Source organism: Felis catus, chromosome A3 (assembly GCF_018350175.1).
Source record: "Felis catus isolate Fca126 chromosome A3, F.catus_Fca126_mat1.0, whole genome shotgun sequence".
Taxonomy (NCBI): Eukaryota; Metazoa; Chordata; class Mammalia; order Carnivora; family Felidae; genus Felis; species Felis catus.
This window is the reverse complement of record NC_058370.1, coordinates 85,436,321-85,456,493: the sequence shown is the minus strand read 5'-3', so window position 1 is coordinate 85,456,493 and position 20,173 is coordinate 85,436,321. Positions and strand designations below refer to the sequence as shown.

The window sequence follows — 20,173 nt, the reverse complement described above, 5'->3', positions numbered from 1 at the left end:
ATAAAGAACCTGGGAAGTTGGAACTGTTATTAGTCCCAATTTTATGTATAGAAACGGAAGCTTAGCAAGGATAAATAACTTTCCTTTAGGTATGCTAATTGGCCCAAGCACTCTTGACTCCAGAGCCCATACTTTTTTTTCTTTATTTTTAATTTTTTAATGTTTATTTATTTTAGAGACAGAGAGAGACAGAGCATGAATGGGGGAGGGTCAGAGAGAGAGGGAGACACAGAATCTGATATGGGCTCCAGGCTCTGAGCTGTCAGCACAGAGCCCGACGCGGGGCTCGAACTTACAGACCGTGAGATCATGACCTGAGCCGAAGTCGGACGCTTAACCGACTGAGCCACCCAGGCGCCCCAAGAGCCCATACTTTTAACCAGCTGTGTAACTGCCCCTAGAGGCAAGATCAAATGTGAGAAGGAGCCATCTTCATAGTTATAATTCTAGACTAGATGTTTGACAACTCACTGTTTTCTTCTTCATTGAAGGTATTTACTTGTGATTGCCTTACAACTGCCATTGATTTTCCTTACTCTTTTTTTAGTTGCTTTCCGTATCTATGACATGGATAAAGATGGCTATATTTCCAACGGGGAACTCTTCCAGGTGCTGAAGATGATGGTGGGGAACAATCTGAAAGATACACAGTTACAGCAAATTGTAGACAAAACCATAATAAATGCAGATAAGGATGGAGATGGAAGAATATCCTTTGAAGAATTCTGTGCTGTGAGTACAAAAGAGCTGGTTCTTCAAAAGTTAGGTTTTAAAAGCATTTATAAAACTACTTAATAGAGAGTTCCTTATACTTATTTGCCCTAGAAATTTATATACAGTATTTGATTTTACCTAATTGCCCATATTCAAAGTTTTGAAATATTCCTTATGGTAACTGTTAATAACTAACCATTATTATTCTCAAGAATTCCTGTTCCCAGTGATTATCTGGTAATACACCCTAATGCTAGTACCATTTTACTTATACTAGTAACTTTTACTTATTGTTGGTAGTCCCCCACATTACAAACAGGGCATATTCTTAAGGTTCATTTAAAAATAAATATGTTTGAAAACACTTGTGGAGGGTAGGTGTTGATGCAGTTTCAGCTAGGAATCCAGAAGTTTGGCTTCATGAGGACAACAGAAGTGGAGTGCCTATGCATGTTAGACTCATCAGCTAGGCAGTGTAAATGGTGATTCCTCCCCTGTCCCCTCTCCCAAGCTACTGATGGATTTGCCACCACTCAGTGCTTCCAAACAGGAACACAGCCGCTCAGCTTCTTTCTCTACTTTGCCAAAGCAAAGATACTAGCCTTTTGATACATATAATAAGGAGTTTTAACTGCAAGCTAGAAAGACCAGAGAATCCAGAGGAGAGGCGAAGATAACAAAGAAAAAAGTTTTAAAGTTTTTCAGTTACAATTGGATGCTACTGTGGCAAGATTTCCTTCCTCCCTTTTCATTTTTTATTTAGACCATACAAGGAAAAACTAATGACTGCTTGTGTGTCATGTAAGGACTAAAGTTGTTACTGTGGCATTGAAGTAGAAGTTCACATTATCCTTTAAGTAGCTTCCTTGCTCTCAGGGGAATACTGTGTGCATGCTGTTTCAAAAAGTAGGGTGATGCTCTAAAATTGAAAGAACAGACTGGGTCTTTTTGGAAGAGGGTTAGGCTTGAGATTGGAGACTTTGTTGCCTGGTAGTACTGCTAGGAGGGTTTATGTTACTCCTCTGTTTCTTCTTTACCAAAGATTACGGAAAGACTGGTGTGGAGTGTGGTCAGATTGTGCCGTAGGACCAGGCTGGTCATGTCAGCATAGGTAGCCAGTTTTCAAAAGAAGGAAAGAAAAGGAATTCAGGGGTGCCTAGGTGGCCCAGTCAGTTGAGCATCTGACTCCTGATTTCAGCTCATGTCATCTCACAGTTCATGAGATGGAGCCCTGCGCTGGGTTCTGCGTGGCTCCAGCAGCGCAGAGTCTGCTTGGGATTCTTTCTCCCTCTCTCTCTGCCCGTCCTCTGTTCACACCTGCACTCTTTCAAAATAAATAAACATTAAAAAAAAAAAAAATCCTGAGCATTGAGGGAACAAAAGCAAAAATGGAAAACTCTTTCCTACAGTGATGTGAGATGTATATAGATGAAGATTCCATTTAGTAAATATAAAAATGTAAGTTAAAATTACACATAAATTGTCATTGGAAGAAAATTAAAATGTGTATGATGCTGTTTACGCTGAAGACATAAGCTGTGCTTTGAGTTTATTTCCAGTATTTGATAAATTGCTTTTGTATTTTTGAGGAGTGTAGTTTGGGGATGGAGAAAAACTTTTGTGCTTTAAACCCAACTTCTCTGAACATTGATCAAGTCCATAACTTTGGCTTCATTGAGTCCTTTTTATTCTGATTTCTCAAGCTATAGCGGTAAAGAAATGGGAAGTTACTTTAAAAGATCACATGCTTGTCTCCCTCCTTTAAAAATTTCAGAATACTTAAACATACAAAGAAAATAGAAACAATTGATGACAGTGTTAAAGTTGGCAGGTTGAACTGAATGCTTGTACAGCTGACCCTTGAAAAACATGGGTTTGAACTGCACATGTCCACTTATATGCTATTTTTTCTTTTCAGTGAAGTACTGCACATGTTTTTTTGTGTTAATGTTTTCTTTTTTTTCTAGCTTTATTGTAAGAATGTAGTATGTAATGCATACACAAAATAGTGTTAATTGTTATTCATGAGGCTTCTGGTTAACAGTGGGCTATTAGTTAAATTTTGGGAGAGCCAAAAGTTATATGTGACTTTTTTACTGCATAGCGGGGTTGATATCTCCAACCCCTGTTGTTGTTCAAGAGTCAGATTATTTATTTTTGCTTTCCTCTCCAAACTCCAGTTTAATTAAACGGATTAAAAAGTAAAGGTTTTGAACCCACAGGACAAAGAGAATAGTAGGGAGGATAGCAACTAGACAATTTAAAACTCTGTAAACTGACTTAATAGGAGAAAAAATGAATTCTGAGCTATCAGCTTGTAAAGCTGAGCGGCAACTTGGTATATAATGCAGAATCCCTGAAAGGCTCAGAAATTGGTAGCATAAGATAAGTGAAAGTGGAGGGGTGGCTCAGTTGGTTGGGCCTCTGACTTTGGCTCAGGTCATGATCTCATGGGTTGTGAGTTTGAGCCCTGCATCGGGCTATGCTGACAGTTTAGAGCCTGGAGCCTGATTCTGATTCTGTGTCTCATTCTTTCTCTGCCCCTCCCCCACCTGTGCTTTCTCTCAAAATAAATAAATGTAAAAAAAAATTAAGTGAAAATGGGGATAAAGGCAAGACTAAAAACAGTTGCTTGAAGTCTGTTTAAAAAGCATTCAGAACACTAGATCTCCCTACTCTGTTCAGACTCCTCCACTGTAGTGGGAGATTGGAGAGGGTGAAGTAATGTGAGTCTGGAAAACATGAGGAATAGATTGTGTTTGTGTTGGGGGTGGGGGGGGGGGGTGCGTGGTGGTGAGTATCCAAGAGAAGGCAATGCAGGAATGTTATTTGCAGACCTGTAGGGAAATACTGAATATTACCTGAAAATCCTAAATGATTATCTCTGTGTAAAAGAAAACAGAGAACGAAGGCAGGGTAGCAAACTGCTGTTTTCATAGAAGTTGTAGAGCTAATTGGCTATTCAAGCTTTATATTTGAAATAAAAATTTTGGGTTAAATTTAAAAATAATACAGATGCAGTTATACACAACAACATGGATTAATCTCAAAAACCTGTCGGGTGAAACAAGCCAGACATGAAAGAAATTTCATTTTAAAATGTACAAAAACAAACCAAACTAATCCATGTTGTTAAAGTCACAGTAGTGGGTGGGTGTGGGGGGGGGGGGCGGGTAGGGCAGGAGGAAGGAGATGGCTAGTGCTGGAAGGGGGCCGAAGAAGACTGCTGAAAATGATCTGGGTGCTTAGCTACTAGGGTGTTTACACTGGGAAAATTCAAGCTATGAACATTTATGACTTACGTATTTTCCTTATGTAGGTTATATTTAATAATACAGGTAATTACACTTTTAGATTACCATGTCATTTATTCACTGAGATTTCTGTAACAATTCTGCATGTATTGAATGAACCCCATGAGAAAATGTGCAGAAGTTTTTATTTGGTATTTTTATAATGCCTTCTAGAATGGACCGACCGGTTGGGTTTTGAGGATAATTTTTATGCTAACATCTGGTTATTATTTAATATTATACTACCGGGGCGCCTGGGTGGCGCAGTCGGTTAAGCGTCCGACTTCAGCCAGGTCACGATCTCGCGGTCCGGGAGTTCGAGCCCCGCGTCGGGCTCTGGGCTGATGGCTCAGAGCCTGGAGCCTGTTTCCGATTCTGTGTCTCCCTCTCTCTCTGCCCCTCCCCCGTTAATGCTCTGTCTCTCTCTGTCCCAAAAATAAATGTTGAAAAAAAAAAATTTAATATTAAACTACCTTAGTGTTGTAGGGGTTAGCAAACCAAAATGGGTCTAATCCTTCCCGTGGCCTGTTTTGTAGGTCTTTGAGCTTAGAACAGTTTTTTACATTTGTAAAAAAAAAAAAAAAAAACGGAGAGGAAAATGCCAAGAGAAATTATATGTGGCCTACAAAGCCTATAACACTTATCTGGCCTTTTAACTCTGCCAACCATTGTCCTAGAACACAAGAAAATGCCTGTTATCCTGAGAGAAAGCCCTTACCTAGAGGCAATACAGGTTTGAAAAAACCCAAACCTCAAAAGCCAGCTTCTGAAAATGGTTAAAGTAGTATTGTTTTTTAAATTGTAGGGTTTTTTTTTTTTAATGTTTATTTTTGAGAGAGAGTATGAGTGGGGGAGGGGTGGAGAGAGAGGGAGGCAGAATCCGAAGCAGGCTCCAGACTCTGAGCTGTCAGCACCAGAGCTTGACGCGGGGCTCGAACTCATGAGCTGTGAGATCATGACCTGAGCCGCAGTCGGACGCTCAACTGACTGAGCCACCCAGGAGCCCCTTAAATTGTAATTTGGTTAAGGTGGTCAGACTAGTAACAAGGAATTTTCAAACGTGGTTAAGCTTGATTTGTTCCTATCTGTTGCAGGTTGTAGGTGGCCTAGATATCCACAAAAAGATGGTGGTAGATGTGTGACTCTTTTTCTAAAGAGTACCACCCAACACTTTTGCTTTCTTCTCCATCTCTGAAGATCTGCTCAAGACGTCCAGCAATGCTCTCTGTGTATTTAAATGGAAGTATTTTTCTCTGTGAAGCCACATTTTCCAACACGAGCCTCATGAAGCCAACTAAGTGTTATTGAACTCTTATTCTCTCAATAACTCAGTGTAGCACTTTAAAGTCTGAAGGACAGCAACATGAAAAGAGCATATCAATGTGGTGAAGAAAGGGAAGGGGTTGGCTTTTTAATTTATTTTTCTTCATCTTTTATAACAAGAAAGTATCTATATATACATATGTAAATATTTATATATAGATATATGTAGCTTTCTATATGTGTAGGTTGGCTTTAATTTAATATACTTGATTCAGAAGCAAAATGATAGAGTACAAAAGTGCCAAGCAGAACATAAAACATCCTTACTTTTATTTCACACAGTTTTATATATAGATAGAAAGTTGTACAATTTGAGCCGGGTGTTAGGCCAGCTATTTTCCTTTTCCTGTGCTTTCTCCTTTGAGAGATTGACAAAGCATTTGTTAACGTCCTATTACTTACCTTAATTACATTTTTGTAACAGAGGAGTCTGTAATTTTCTTTATACCTATGAATAGATTTCCAGGGACTAGGTCTCGTTGCTGAGCAGCTCTACTGCATCTCTGCCTGAGGAGAAAGTACAGTGCAGTGCTGCCGCCAAGAGCTCCTCCTTGTGTTCCGGCAGGAACCGCACCAAGCTCACGGCTGCTTCGTTGTTACTTCTGAACGAGGAGCCATTTTCCTTTCTTACATGTCCCTGAGTTAAATGTAAGTTACCAGTTGTGGAAAGGCCGGAAGCTATCTGAGGCAATCACGATTTATCTTAAGACATTACTCAATGAAGAATACCTGAAGTAATCATGGACTACTTAGGATATCCATTCATTTGTTTCATTACATGGGTAAACAGTTTGTCATTAAACTTCTGTTTGAACCGTAAATTTCTTTTCCGTTTCAGAAAACTTGCAGCTAATCTGGAAAATTGGTGATATTTAATGTGCATGTACATATCTAAACACCCACACAGATTGGTGATTTAAATGGAAGAAGTCTTTTTATCTCTGTATGCCACAGAGGAGCAAAATTGTATCAAAATTTATACCTCTCCTGTTTCTTTACCACAAGGCATAGAGAGTGCATGGTGGTTTTCTTTCTTGATTTGCCCATATTTGTAATGGATGATAACTGAAGAAACGTGTGATATAAAAGTAGTGTATCATGTTCCACCACTTGATATTATCCCTTCCCTTTTCTGCAAAGGTACTATTGGCTGGAAGAAAACATTTTGGTTAGCTTTCTAGGAAAGTAGTCTTCCCCTATGTAGTTTTTCTAGAAACCAGTTTCATAATCATGAGTGGAAAAGGGCAGGTTGAATCAAAGTAAACGAACCTTAAATTGGGCACGCCTGCCTGCCATCGCTGTTCCTTCAACTGAGTGCTGCACATCATGGGCTCTGTCTGTGAGAGAAAAATCCCGGTGCTTGGTGTCTTTGCATGACATGGAGTTTTGCATGTAGATCAATTTAAAATGTACCTCTTGTTTACATAATTTGCATAATTTTAAAAGATAATGTTGCCAAACTTTGGAAATGTTAATGTTCAAACTGAGAATCTCCACTACATGTAACTTTCTTCCTCTGGATCAGTACGTGGCTTATAATCCCAGCCAGTGGTTTGATCTGTTCCAGTGTCAACTGCCATGTGCTCTGCTTCAAGGGGGAACTAGTCTTTTGTGAATTTTTTGTACATAAGTATTTGTTACAAATATTTTAGCAAATGCTTTCTATTTCTCTTGCTTGTGCATATCTTGGCTGGCGTTACAGAAAAATAGTGCAAACATTATTTCCTTACTGGGGAATGAGGGTTTTTTTTTTTTTTTTTTTTTCTTTTTCTTTTTTAGTGGGGGTGGGGGAGGGGTTTATGTTGAATGTTTAGTTTTTTCTTCTGCATGAAACGTCATGTTGTGGGATCTTTAGAAAACTTCATACTGTATGAATAAGAAAATAAAATATTTGAAACTTGCTTGAGTGTACTCACAGTCATCTTTGTTGGGCTCCCACAGCCATTAGGTAGTCTTTTTTTTTCATTCTTTTGATTTAAAAAGAAAATGGTAAATTGATGTTTGGTATTTGACTATAGGCCATAAGATAAATCTGCTTTATCACTGGTTAAAAACACAAGTCATTACAAGGACGTACAAAGCCTTTCCTCATTATGCCTTTACTACTTACCCTTCTTCTGCTTCCAGCTGCCTTCGCCTCCTGTGGTTCCTGGATCTTTGGGCTTACTTCTGCTGTGGGCCTTTGTATGGTCTCCCCTGCCAGATCCTGCACAGCTAATGCCTCCAAGTCTGTTCAAATATGTCCTGGCTCCCAACAATGTTCCTGGCCATCCCATGTAAACATACTACACCCGTGTCTCCTTTACCCCCCCCTTCCCCCCCCCCCCCCCCCTTCTGTTGCATTTACCCTCTGATGACAGAACTTACTTGGGTATTTTGTACATCTGTCTTCCCTGGTTACTGAAATAAAACGAAAACTCCACAAGGGCATTCATTTCTATTTCTGTCCATTGTTCACGGACAGCCTCACTTGTCTAGAATTCCATCTACCTCTTAGCGTTAGCTCATTAAATACTTAATGAAGGATTAAACAGGCAGGCGTTAGTTAAAACAACCTCTTGCATTTGCAGAACATCACAGTCTTGGTAAAAACGTTCTTTTACCATTTTTCACCTTTACTACTTAGAAGAAATATGCCCAAACACTGGTCTGGCTACTTTAAGTGTTTATTTGAAAAATAAAGTTCTTTCTTCACCATCAACTTTGTGATGTTTTTAATTTTATAAACTACAAAATAGGTACAAAGACTAGCTAGCCTGCCTTTGTTCACTACAGTTACCTTTGAACTGCTGCTTCTATGATTCTAAAAAAACCCACATACTACCCAGTATTAAGGGTCATGATTCAGAGCGGTTTTGTGCAATGATTTTTTTAATTACACTCCATAGACAAGAAATGTTTATAAATTTATAAAAAGTTATAAATTTATAAATAAGTTGATAAGTTCATACAGTACTGTTTAAACCAGAAGTTTCCCTCCTAGAAGAATCATAAACAATGCAAATCTTTTGTTGAAAATGAAGTAATAAATTATAGTTAATGTGTAAGTATAGTGTGCCAAATTCAGATATGGAAATTATCCTCAAAGTTGCTGTATTACCAAACCTTTCCTTTCTGTTTATGCTTCTGGCTGTGAGAACAGAAGTGATGAAGGCTTAGAGTGACTGGAATACTCTTTACATGGTTTCTTGTGACCACATGTGGAGGAGAAGGCTTTTTCTGTAGAGTCCAAAGACAAGATAAAAAGTCTCTTGATTTGAAATCAGAACCGATCTGCTGCTCTGCTAGCCACGGCTCGGATATTGCCATAAACCTTTGATGGAGGATTTCCTGCAGAGGAAAATAAACGTTATCTATACAAATATACCCACATACAGAAGCTACATGGAAAGCAGTCTACAACTCTAAAAAGAACATTTTCCAGTGGATCGCTCTTAAACCAACAAGAGAACTGTAAACCATACCCAAATACCCTCCAAAAACATTTTAAATCCTGAGTCAAAGGCACCAACCTGTCTGTTTCAAAAAGAAGCTGGTCAATCAGATCTGGGCACTGATGGAAAATCCCATCTAGAGCAAGCTACTACGATCCTGTAACTCTTAACAGAAGTTAACGGACTTTGCTGCACAGCTTGAAAATAGGACTAAGTGTGTCAATTAAATTGATGGTGACCAGCAGCTCTTTTTGTTGAAACCTAAAACATGTTGCCTACTATTCTGGAAGGGCTTTTCACTGCACCTCAGGGGAAAGCAGTAAAGATTTAAGCAATATAATCCAACAAACCCTGTATCTTCTCTAGCAAACAGAATCCAAGCAAAAATACTCCTTTTTGCTTTAGGTCCACATTTGCCAACCCCCATTTCTACTTGCTATCTTTAACATTACCCTTCACCTACACTGATTTGCAAATGTGGTTTGAGTTCTAAATTCCCTATTCTTTTCTTTCCAGAGAACACACCCAAGGAATAAATTGCTGTTACCCAGGATAAGGTTGCATATGGCAGTTCTTGCCATCTTGATGTTCTGGAAAGAGCCAAGGATGTGAACTTTCCTGCAAGAGAGAATGTGAGACAAGTTAGCAACAAAAAGCATTTCCTTAATGAAGCCCCCTAATCCAGAAACTTCGGAAAATCATGACAGATACAGATCTCTAAATAAAGAAGGTGGTGATGGCTGCACAACTCTAAATGCACTAAAAACCACTCTGAAGGGGAATATTATGGTATGTAAATTATATCCCAATAAAAATCAGAAAAAAACTTTTAAGAAACCAAGAATTTAAGATTCTTAGTTAATGACGGTTACTAACAAGTGAGTGCCTTCTATGTGCTGTGTATGCCTTTATGTGTTCCCATTCAAAATTTGTTTTTTTTTTCTAATTTTTGAGAGAGAGGGGGGAGAGAGACACCAGGGGAGGAATACAGAGAGAGAGGGAGACACAGAATCCAAAGACAGGCTCCAGGCCTGAGCTGTCAGCACAGAGCCCGACATGGGGCTTGAACCCACGAACCGTGAGATCATAACCCAAGCCGAAGCTGGATGCTTAATGGACTGAGCCACCCAGGTGCCCCTATGTGTTCCCATTTAATCCTTACAGGAGCTTTATTAGGTAATTTACTCCCATTTTACAAACGAGGTAAATTTACAAGAATTAAAAAAACAAAAACCCTGTCCAAGATTACACACTGGCAGAGGTGGGATTATTAAGTACCCACAAATGCAAGTAACGCTGTATTTAATCAAAATATTTGGGTTTCAACTGCAAAGCTTTCTAAAGGTTATCTAAGTTTAGGGGCGCCTGGGTGGCTCAGTCGGTTAAGCGTCTGACTTCAGCTCAGGTCATGATCTCGCGGTCTGGGAGTTGGAGCCCGCGTCGGGCTCAGGGCTGATGGCTTGGAGCCTGGAGCCTGCTTCCGATTCTGTGTCTCCCTCTCTCCCTGCCCCTGCCCCGTTCATGCTCTGTCTCTCTCTGTCTCAAAAATAAATAAAACGTTTAAAAAAAATAAAGGTTATCTAAGTTTCTTTATTCATAGGGTCATTCAGACCCTTCTAATGGGTATTCCTGGCTGACTGACTCAAACAAGATGGACAACATAGTTTTGTCTTTTTGGGCCCATCTTTCAAAAAATATCAGTAAACTGACACCAAAATTGGCAGTGGGAACACCAAGAGGAACCCTCTTGCCCAGACAGACTCAGGCATTTCTGAAATTGGGGTAAAAGTGAAAGTCTGTTCAAGATGATCCTCCGATTTTCTTCCCTACTCCGTGGAATCAGGCAACCACCCACTGTAACGGGTGAAATTATGGGGGTGGGGGTTGTTCCCTGGAAAAGGTAAAAGACATGATGTCTGGACCAGGGGTACCAGGTACAGTTGAAGTAGGAGTACCATGTTAAAAACAGGGGCATGTCAAAGCAAGTATTTGCACACTGATTGTTGAGACCTCCAACTGTTTTCCATAACCAGGCTTCAAAGTCTGGCAGCTAAGAGCCTGGAGAATGCTTCTCTGGAGAACCTGCCCTGCCCAATAAAGAAAGACTAAAAGAGACATTAGGGCTTCCTCAAAGAAACAGCCTGGCAGTAACCCTGAGTGAAGCCTACAGTCAACCAGCATTACCCCCTCACCCCCTCAGGCCCCTGTGAGCTCAGGGCTTCCAGTCTGCTCTTTACTGCCTCACACATATGGCAAACACTGAGGATCACCAGAATCCGAGAAGACCATCTAATACAAAAAGTAGAAGTTACAACCAGCAAGGTGAAGAAAGCATTACAGAAACAGAGGCTGTGGGGAGAAAAAAGTGAAAACCGCAAGAACAAAACAAAATCAAGTCAGTAAGATCAGAAAAGCCATTTCATGTACCCATGAATCAACAGCAGGATGTTAAGAAAACTAAACATAAGGATTAGAAGACAGAGTTACAGAAAGGAATTCCAGATAGGGTGGGGGAAAGAAAAGGAAAGCCAAAACGATTCAAGAAAATTTCTAAGAAATTTCTAAAATTACCTTATAGAAAACGAGTTTCTAATTTGAAAGGGTCCAGTACGATGAATAAAAACAGACCCACCCTAACACATATCGCTATGAAATTTCAGAACACAATGGATTAAGAAGATAGTACAACTCCCAGATAGGAAGCTAAAATAATCAGATAGCAAAATGTCTTTGGACTTCTCAACACTGAAAGCCAGGATGTAGCAATGTCTCCAGAGTTCTGAACGAACTGTATAGTTGGCCAGCAGCCAGGACATCTTCAAAACAAGATCTCAAAAAATGTTCTTCCTATGCTAATAAGCTTGCTTCTGGACTATCTACAGCACCAAAGTAAGGAGTACTTGGGGGTGGGTGAAATGAGTGAAGAGGGTCAAACAGCACAAAACAGCATATAAATTCCAGTTATAAAATAAGTCCTGGAATGTAATGTAGAGCATGTCAGCGACAGTCAATAATACTGTGCTACAAGCAAAGCTGCTGAGAGTAAATCTTAGAAATTATCACACAAGAAAAAACAAATTTGTAACTGTGTTGATGAACGGATGTTAATAGACTTACTGTGATCGTTTTGCAATATATACAAGTATCAAAGAAGAAAAAAAAACCCACAAGTACTCAAAAAGAATCCAACACCAAGGGATTCAAATAGCAAAGGGGCAAAGCTGAAAGGAGAACCCAGGATGCCAGCTGGGTGCCAGGCAGAGAGGGTACCAGTGCTTCTGAAAAAGAAGGATCCAGGAGAGATTTCTCAAACGTTTGCTAAATCCAGATACACCAAGGAGAGATACAACAGCAGACAGCTTTTTAACTGAATTTTACTGAATATTAAGAAAGCACACAGGTAAGGAATTATTTTTTCAAGTGAAAACAGAATTGTAAAGGACAGAGGAATCACAGTGTATCACCTGGTTCGGCTGATGATACAGTGAGCAGAGATTCTGTACTCAGGGAATACTGAACACCAGTCTTACAGCACCCCCAGTTTATGGGGGACATAGGGAGGGAGAAGCAAACTGGATGTGAGAAGGCTTGAGTACAGGGGGTGGAGGTGGGGAGAGGGATGAAAGAAACCTAAATTTTCATCTTTCATGGTAGAAAGTCAACAGTGAATCTGGAAAAAAAAAATCAAGCTGGTATATAAACAAGATATTTGGAAATATGGGCATAAATAGTTTAAAATTAGCTAAAAGAGTTGAAACTGGTTCCTCTGAGGAAGGGGAAATGGAAGTAGGTGGTAGAAATTTGGGGCTTGCTCACAGATGTGTATGTTTGATAAAAATAAAAATTCTTTACGATAGAGCAGAAAGGTGAGGAAATAGAGAAAGCAAGAATACTTGAAGTGTCAGTAGTTGTGCTCCCAAAGTAATGGGGCAAGATCTGAATGGAATGCAGGTCTCAGGACATACAGGCAACATTATTTGCCATCTAATACACTGAATATATTTGGAATAGTTTTTAGTTTATCGTGCTCACATTATACTGTATTTTACGAGATTATCGACAACTCATCAAAAACAACATAGGTGCATCTTAGTCCACCTTACGGTTATATCATAATTAATATAAGTTGTTGAACATGTGGATTTCCAAATAGTCTATTTATACTGAAAACTCAAGATAGTGCATTTCTTTGATTTCAGGTAGTATGTAATTCGGTTTGTAACAAAAATACAAAAACATAAAAAGTTACTCAATAACAGCAACACTATTCATAATAACCCCAAACTGAAAACAGCCCAACTGTGAATGGATAAACAAAATGCAACACATCCATATAATTAGTACTTGGCAATGAAAAGGAATTACTGACACACCCAACAAAATGGAGAGACTCAAAACAGCATGCTAATTATAAGACGCTATACAACAAAGACCACATACTGTGTATTTCCATTCATAGAAATTTCTAGAAAAGGCAAAACTACAACAGAAAGTAGATCAGGGACTCCTAAGTGGCCCAGTTGGTTAAGCATCAAATTTTGGCTCAGGTCATGATCTCAGTTTGTGAGTTCAAGCCCTGCATTGGGCTCTCATCAGGCTCTGTTGAGCCAGCTTCGGATCCTCTGTAAGCACCTCCCCACCCCCCCCCCCCCAACGGTACCCCTCCCCAGCTCTAACGTGGCATACACACTCTCTCTCACAAATAAACAAACATAATAATAAAAAAAAAAAGTAGATTAGTGATTGCCTGGGATGAGGTGGGATCATAGGACTACAGATCTGCCCCAAAACTTACTGAACAGCATACTAATAGAGGTAATTTTGGAGGGATGTAAATCATACTGCAATAAAGCTGTTAAAAAAGCTAGTTCAATAGTGCATTTTAAGGTGACACAAATATGCTTAAAATTTAACACAACACAGTACCCATAATTTGATTACCAAATCAGTTACATTTTTAGATTTCTAAATTAACAAAGTTTTTAGGGCTACATAGGATACTTTCAAATGTGGTATACGTTTCAAAACATTTTAAAATTCCTAGTTCAAAAAAAGCTTTCCTCATGGCTCCATACTCCCAACTGCAGGCTCACGTCACAAAGATCAAAATTACAATACACCTGTCTTCCAGTAAGAGGGCCACCAACGTGGTATTACCATTAACCCTCGAGTGTAAAACAGAGTCTAAAATTTAGATTCTAAATTACAGTGAGGCCCTGAGTTTAGAGCAAAGACAGTATGATTTTAAATTAAAATTATTTCTGGGTTTAGCAGCAGGCAGATCCCTCCTCCTCTCAGTCAACTGCTTCGTTCCCCAACTTCATGGCATTATATAATCTGCGAGCCATCTGCCAGTAACCCCGACCCAGCACTGCAGCAGCACCAACCCCCGACAGGGCTAATCCCAGCTTGACTTCCTGCACCCTTACTTTAAGCCTGTCTCATCTTCTTTCTGTTCAGATAGCTGCTCTCTAGTTTTTCATCCAATGTGCAACACTCTCCGTCCTTTTAGGGAGGACCTTTCCATGTAATTCTACATTATTTACAAAGTATCTACATATAATTCTTTAAAAAGAAAGTCACAAGGGCATTCAAAACACCTACTCTTTGCCCTCTCCTACTGATTAAAGAGTCCCCTAAGATTCTACTGAAATCTTCACGCGTCACGTAACTTCTTTTAATAGTAATTCTAAACATTTCCTTTATTGCTGAGAAAAAAGCTAAAATTTCTAAGATCTTCTCAACCTACTTAATCTACTTTCAAAGTAACTATGTATTTCATTCAGAACCATATACTGACAAAGATTCAGTGGCAACATAATGGATAAAATACAATCTTTATAGCTTCTTGAAACCAGCAAAAGATCAAATATAAATTATGACAATAATTTTCCCAAGATCAGATACTTACACATCAGCCAAAACTATCCGCGTCCGTGTCACATTCTCTATGGTGAATTTGGTTTTTCCTCCTTTGCCAGCGATTCTTCCTATTGCTCTTGACAGGTGGTCTCCCTTTAGGGGCTTCACTAAATGAGAGGAGTGAGACCTCAGGAGGCAAGCCATTCCAGTATACCACCCACTCCATAATGAAGTTTAATCATTAACTAAATTTCCCTACTAAAAGACACAAAACATATATTGTCTATTTTTAAAACCTGCTAGTAATACAGGTCAAATGATGCTATTAGAAAGCTAAGAGACACATACGATACAAAGTCAGCAATACAAAAGTACAATAATAATAGGAAAAGACCATCATACACTCACCATCTGTAATTTCAAAGGACTCTAGGAAGAGGTCATCCAACCTAATGAGGGCAACTGCATCCTACAACATAAAAATAAATGCTGTGGAGCCCTTCATTTAGATACCTGAGAATGACTATTAAGTTAAAATTCACCAACTGTAGGGGTGCCTGGGTGGCTCAGTCGGTTGAGCATCCGACTTCGGCTCAGGTCATGATTTCGCGGTCCGTGAGTTCGGGCCCCGCGTCGGGCTCTGTGCTGACAGCTCAGAGCCTGGAGCCTGTTTCAGATTCTGTGTCTCCCTCTCTCTCTGACCCTCCCCTGTTCATGCTCTGTCTCTGTCTCAAAAATAAATAAACGTTAAAAAAAATTTAAAAAAAAAATTCACCAACTGTAGACCTAGAAAACCCCCAAATTTTTTTCGAAAAAGCCCAAATCCATTGAAACATTCATTTTATGTTTAAGCCCCTATTTCAGATGTCATGAAATCACTCACCTCTACCTGAAACCCAAGAATAAAGGCTTTCACAAAATCAGCTGCTTTTGTCAGAGCACTAACATCCTTGGTTTCTTTACAAGTCTGTTAAAAAAAAAAAAAAGGTACACATTAAGATTGGAGATAATATTCCAACAAAACACTAGGACTGACCTTCCCCATTATTAAAATTTCCTTTACCACCACCCTTCCCCAATATATTCTCTACGACCCAGTTTTTGGTGACAGATCAGCACTACATTTAATTTACCCAAAATCTATAAAGAACTTATCAAACTTAACATCCAAGAAACAAACAACCCAGTTAAGAAATGGGCAGAAGACATGAATAGACACTTTTTCAAAGAAGACATCCACGTGGCTGACAAGATACATGAAAAGATGCTCAATATCGCCCATCATCAGGGAAATACAAATCAAAACCATGATGAGATACAACCTCACACCTGTCAGAATGACTAATATAAACAATAAGAAACAACAGGTGTTGGTGAGAATACAGAGAAAGGGGAACCCTCTAGCACTCCTGGTGGGAATCAAACTGGTACAGCCACTCTGGAGAACAGTATGGAGATTCCTCAAAAAACTAAAAATAGGGGCGCCTGGGTGGCTCAGTCGGTTAAGTGGCCGACTTCAGTGTAGGTCATGATCTCACAGTTCATGAGTTCGAGCCCTGCGTCGGGCTCTGTGCTGACAGCCTGGAGCCTGCTTCGGATTCTGTGTCTCCCTCTCTCTCTGCCCCTCCCCCACTCACACTCTGTCTCTCTCTCTCTCAAAAATAAACAAACATAAAAAAAAAAAAAACCCTAAAAATAGAACTACCTTATGATCCAGCAAGTGTACTATTAGGTATTTACTCAAAGGATACAAAAATACATATTTGAAGGTGTACATGCACCCCAATGTTTACAGCAGCAATATCAATAATAGCCAAACTACGGAGAGAGCCCAAAGGTTCATCGACTGATAAGTGGATAAGAAGATGTGGTATATATATACAATGGAAGAGGGGTGCCTGGGTGGCTCAGTAGGTTAAAACGTCTGACTCTTGATTTTAGCTCCAGTCATGATCTCACAGTTCATGACATCTAGCCCCATGTGGGGTTCTGTGCTAACAGCGTGGATCCTACTTGGGATTTTCTCTGTCTTTGCCCCTGTCCCACTCACACGCGTGCTCCCTCTCTTAAAATAAAGAAATAAAAAAAATGAATGGGATGGAACATTACTCAGCCATCAGAAATAATGAAATCTTGCTATTTGCAACAATGCAGACGGAGCTAGAATCTATTATGTTGAGAAAAGTCAATCAGGGAAAGGCAAAATACCATGATTTCATTCATATGTAGAATTTAAGAAACAAAACAGATGAACATATGGGAAGGGGAGGAGAGAAGAGAAGGAAACAAACCACAAGAAACTCTTAATAAATAATAGAGAACAAGTTGCCTGAGGGTTGATGGAGGGAGGTGGGTGGGAGATGGGATAGATAGGTGATAGGCATTAAGGAGGGTACTTGTTATAATGAGTACTAGGTATTGTATGAAAGTGATGAATCAAAGAATTCTACTCCTGAAACCAATATTACTCTGTATGTTAACTAAAATTTAAATTAAAAAATAATAACTTGCAAAACAAAATGCTCCCAGCTTTACAGCTGGGTAGTTCCATCCTGCCAAATGACTACACTCCATGAGCGATTTCACTCTGGGGTAAACTGCAAGATTCCCTCTGGCACAGCCCAGACGCTGTGCCACGCTGAGGGACCTCTGACCCTGGTCTATCCCGTCAATGCCCAGGCTGGTCCTCTTCTTCCTCAATGCATGCAGTCTTCCTGGGAGTTCTGATCTAATCTCCTGACTTCAACTGTCATTATATACTGATGTTTCTCAAAGCACTAACTCCAGTACTAACTACCAAAAATGATTTAAGCAGGGATCTTTTCCTCAAAGGCTTTACTGGATAATTGCAGAAATAGCTGCTATTCATAAAATTCCTACCACTGAAAATGACATGCATTGCAAAGGTGCTTTACATACAGCAGCTCTAACCTTCATGTCAACCTTGAGTATTAATATAAAAACCTTTACATTTGAGAAAACTAAAGTACTAAAATGTGAAAAAGGTAGAATTCCAGTACAGGTCTGATTCCAAAATTGTCACTTCTCTTCTCCCACACAGACTCACAATTTAGTTGAGACCACATAGTTGACAAATTTAAAACTCTACAAGGTTGTATAATGGCACATTTAAAATCAGACCCCAGTTCCAATCCTGTATGTGACCTTGGGCAAGTCCCCTTCTTGCTGCAGGTCTTAAGTTTTCTCATTTGTAAAATAAAAAGGTCAGAGTGGGAGGTCCTGAAAGCACCCCCCCCCCCCAATCAACATTCACTTATTAGTGAATGAACTTTGACTAACATACTCTTTTTTTAATGTTTATTTTTGAGAGAGAAAGAGTGTGAGTAGGGGAGGGGCAGAGAGACAGGGAGACAGAGGATCCGAAGTGGGCTCTGTGCTGTTAGCACAGAACTAACAGGGGTCAAACCCACGAGCCCTGAGATGATGACCTGGGCTGAAGTCAGATGCTTTAACCAACTAAGCCACCCAGGGGCCCCAACTAACATACTCCTTTGACCCTCAGTTTCCTCGTATCTAAATGATGGGGATTTGTTAAGTACTTCACAGGGCTGTCCTAAAGGTTAATATGATGTGGTGCGTGCTAAAGCACCACTATGTTTATGGCCTCCAGCAGGACCAACAACTGTGAGTGGAATCCAAACTAATGCTGCTGGGACATGTGACAGCCAAGCACACCAAGAGTGTAGGCTCTGAAGAGACGACTGCAACACAGGCCAATCCTAAAGGAGAAAGCTCTTGAGCTGGATTCTGAAAGATGACTGGGATTGAGGCAGGAAAAAAAAAAAAAAAAGAGTACAGAGGAGAGGGCCTTCTTCAGAGAGCAAAGCCCCCAATAGTATGGACATAAATATGTTCAAAGAGATGGTGACATGAGTTAGGACTTAAATTCCTACTTAAAAGGCAGGTTAGGTCAAAAAACAGCTTTTGCCCTTCAGAGATTTTGAAGACACTAGGATATCATAGTAAAAGCAGTGTGGTCCGGGCAGTGGCACACAGGAAGGGGTGGTGAAAGGAGATCTAAAGCAATGAAGCAAGGGAAACCCTTAAGGAAACAAGGTGTTCTCACACAAAGCTACAAAAACCTGCATGAAAGTGACAATGAGAACAAAGAGGAGTTCTACCGCCAAGTTCTAGATTTTAAACTTTACCAACTCTTCAGAGCTGTGCATCTGCTTTACTGCATTATTCTAGCTCAACATGAGTCTATACCAGTCCTGATGACGGTATAAGAACCCTCAAAACAGAAGATAGAATTAATTTTGGTTATTGATTCTAATACGAAACTGGCACCCAGGAAAAGAAGACCAAAGTCAATTAATATTAACTTTCAAACTGACACCATGAAATGAATGTGTGTGTGTGTGTGTGTGTGTACAAGTATGTACTTTTGTTCCTTATTTACATACTTCTGTTTATGACAACCTCTTTACTCCACCTTCTCTCATTTCAACACAGAACACAGCATAAAATACATGTACAGGCATGGCCAGTATTTTGGTCTGACCTTAGGCCCACCTTATGAATTCAACTAATATACATGTTGAATGCAAACTTCAAAGACATTCAAGAAGTTCCAGCTCACTGTACTATTTTAGAAAACTGTATGACGACCGTTTAACAAAACAACTCCCACTAAGGAAAGCCTATTCACTCCTTTTCATCCCTGTAGGAGAGAGAAGCCCTAACATATTTGGAAGTGGTTGACATTCTCCTTACCCTGATCTCTACATTCCTCGATTTCAAGTTAAAGCGTATCTGAAGTCCCAAATGTTCTACAACAGGAGTAAATATCTTCATCCAGTTTTCTTTTAATGGCGTGTATCTGTTAGCTGGGACCGGAATTTTCCTTGTTTCTTCTTTCCCACTCTGCAATAAACGAACACACAACTCGGGAGATGTCTCGAAGGATGGAGATGGACATTGCAAAATGACAGCTCTTCCCCAAAAAGATTTAATTGAACGAATTAAACTTCGTTCAGGAGAGTCGTTTCTCTAAGAACCCCACTACGGAAGAGCCCCAGCAGTTTTAACATCACCCAGAGGCCACCGGCTTGGTCCAACTTTGGCCCTGGCCTCGTTCCTCACCCACGGTCCCCGCTAGTACCAGGAATCCATCCCCAGCGAGGGGCGGGAAAACGGGTCTCTTCGCGGGCCGGGCCTCCTCTGTGTCCATGCGGGCCGCGTCCCCGCCCTCCCCCGCCGCGGACAGCTGCTCAGCCTGCCGTTTCTTCGCCCGCCGGCCACCCTTGCGGGTGACTTGGGTGAAGCCGTCCTCAGCCCCCGCGCTCTGGGCCTCCATCTCCGTTTCCATCCCCAGGAATCTCCAGCCCCAACATGTGCTTCCGGCCAGAACGCGAGCACCGCTGCAATGCGCAGGCGCACCTCGCAGGGTCCAGCGTCCGCCAACCAGCCCCAGGGCTCCGCCCACTTTCCTAAGAAGTCCCACGTAGGGGCCCTGGAGCGGGATTTTGTGCGTTTTTTGGACCGGAAGGGGGAATATCCTAAAATATGCCTGATTCCTGTCGT

At 40.4% G+C, this 20,173-nt stretch overlaps 2 protein-coding genes across 5 annotated transcripts in view; one reads left to right on the top strand and one right to left on the bottom strand.

Moving 5' to 3' along the window:
• Positions 1–7,231, top strand: part of PPP3R1 (protein phosphatase 3 regulatory subunit B, alpha) — a 68,002-nt gene extending 60,771 nt beyond the window's left edge. For all 4 annotated transcript variants that reach the window (XM_045054304.1, XM_023251727.2, XM_045054305.1 and 1 more), the window contains 2 exons: positions 548–732; positions 5,102–7,231. In XM_045054304.1, coding sequence (XP_044910239.1) covers positions 548–732; positions 5,102–5,149 — 233 coding nt within the window. In that variant the 3' untranslated portion in view covers positions 5,150–7,231. The remainder of the gene's footprint in view (positions 1–547; positions 733–5,101) is intronic.
• A 952-nt stretch (positions 7,232–8,183) lies between these two features.
• Positions 8,184–20,029, bottom strand: PNO1 (partner of NOB1 homolog). Its single transcript, XM_003984070.5, has 7 exons — positions 19,752–20,029; positions 19,364–19,513; positions 15,510–15,593; positions 15,035–15,095; positions 14,676–14,793; positions 9,312–9,382; positions 8,184–8,660 (listed from the first exon to the last, which is right to left on the bottom strand). The coding sequence occupies exons 1-7, from the start codon at positions 19,956–19,958 to the stop codon at positions 8,593–8,595; spliced, it is 759 nt and encodes a 252-aa protein (XP_003984119.1). The 5' UTR covers positions 19,959–20,029; the 3' UTR covers positions 8,184–8,592.
• Positions 20,030–20,173: the final 144 nt, after the last annotated feature.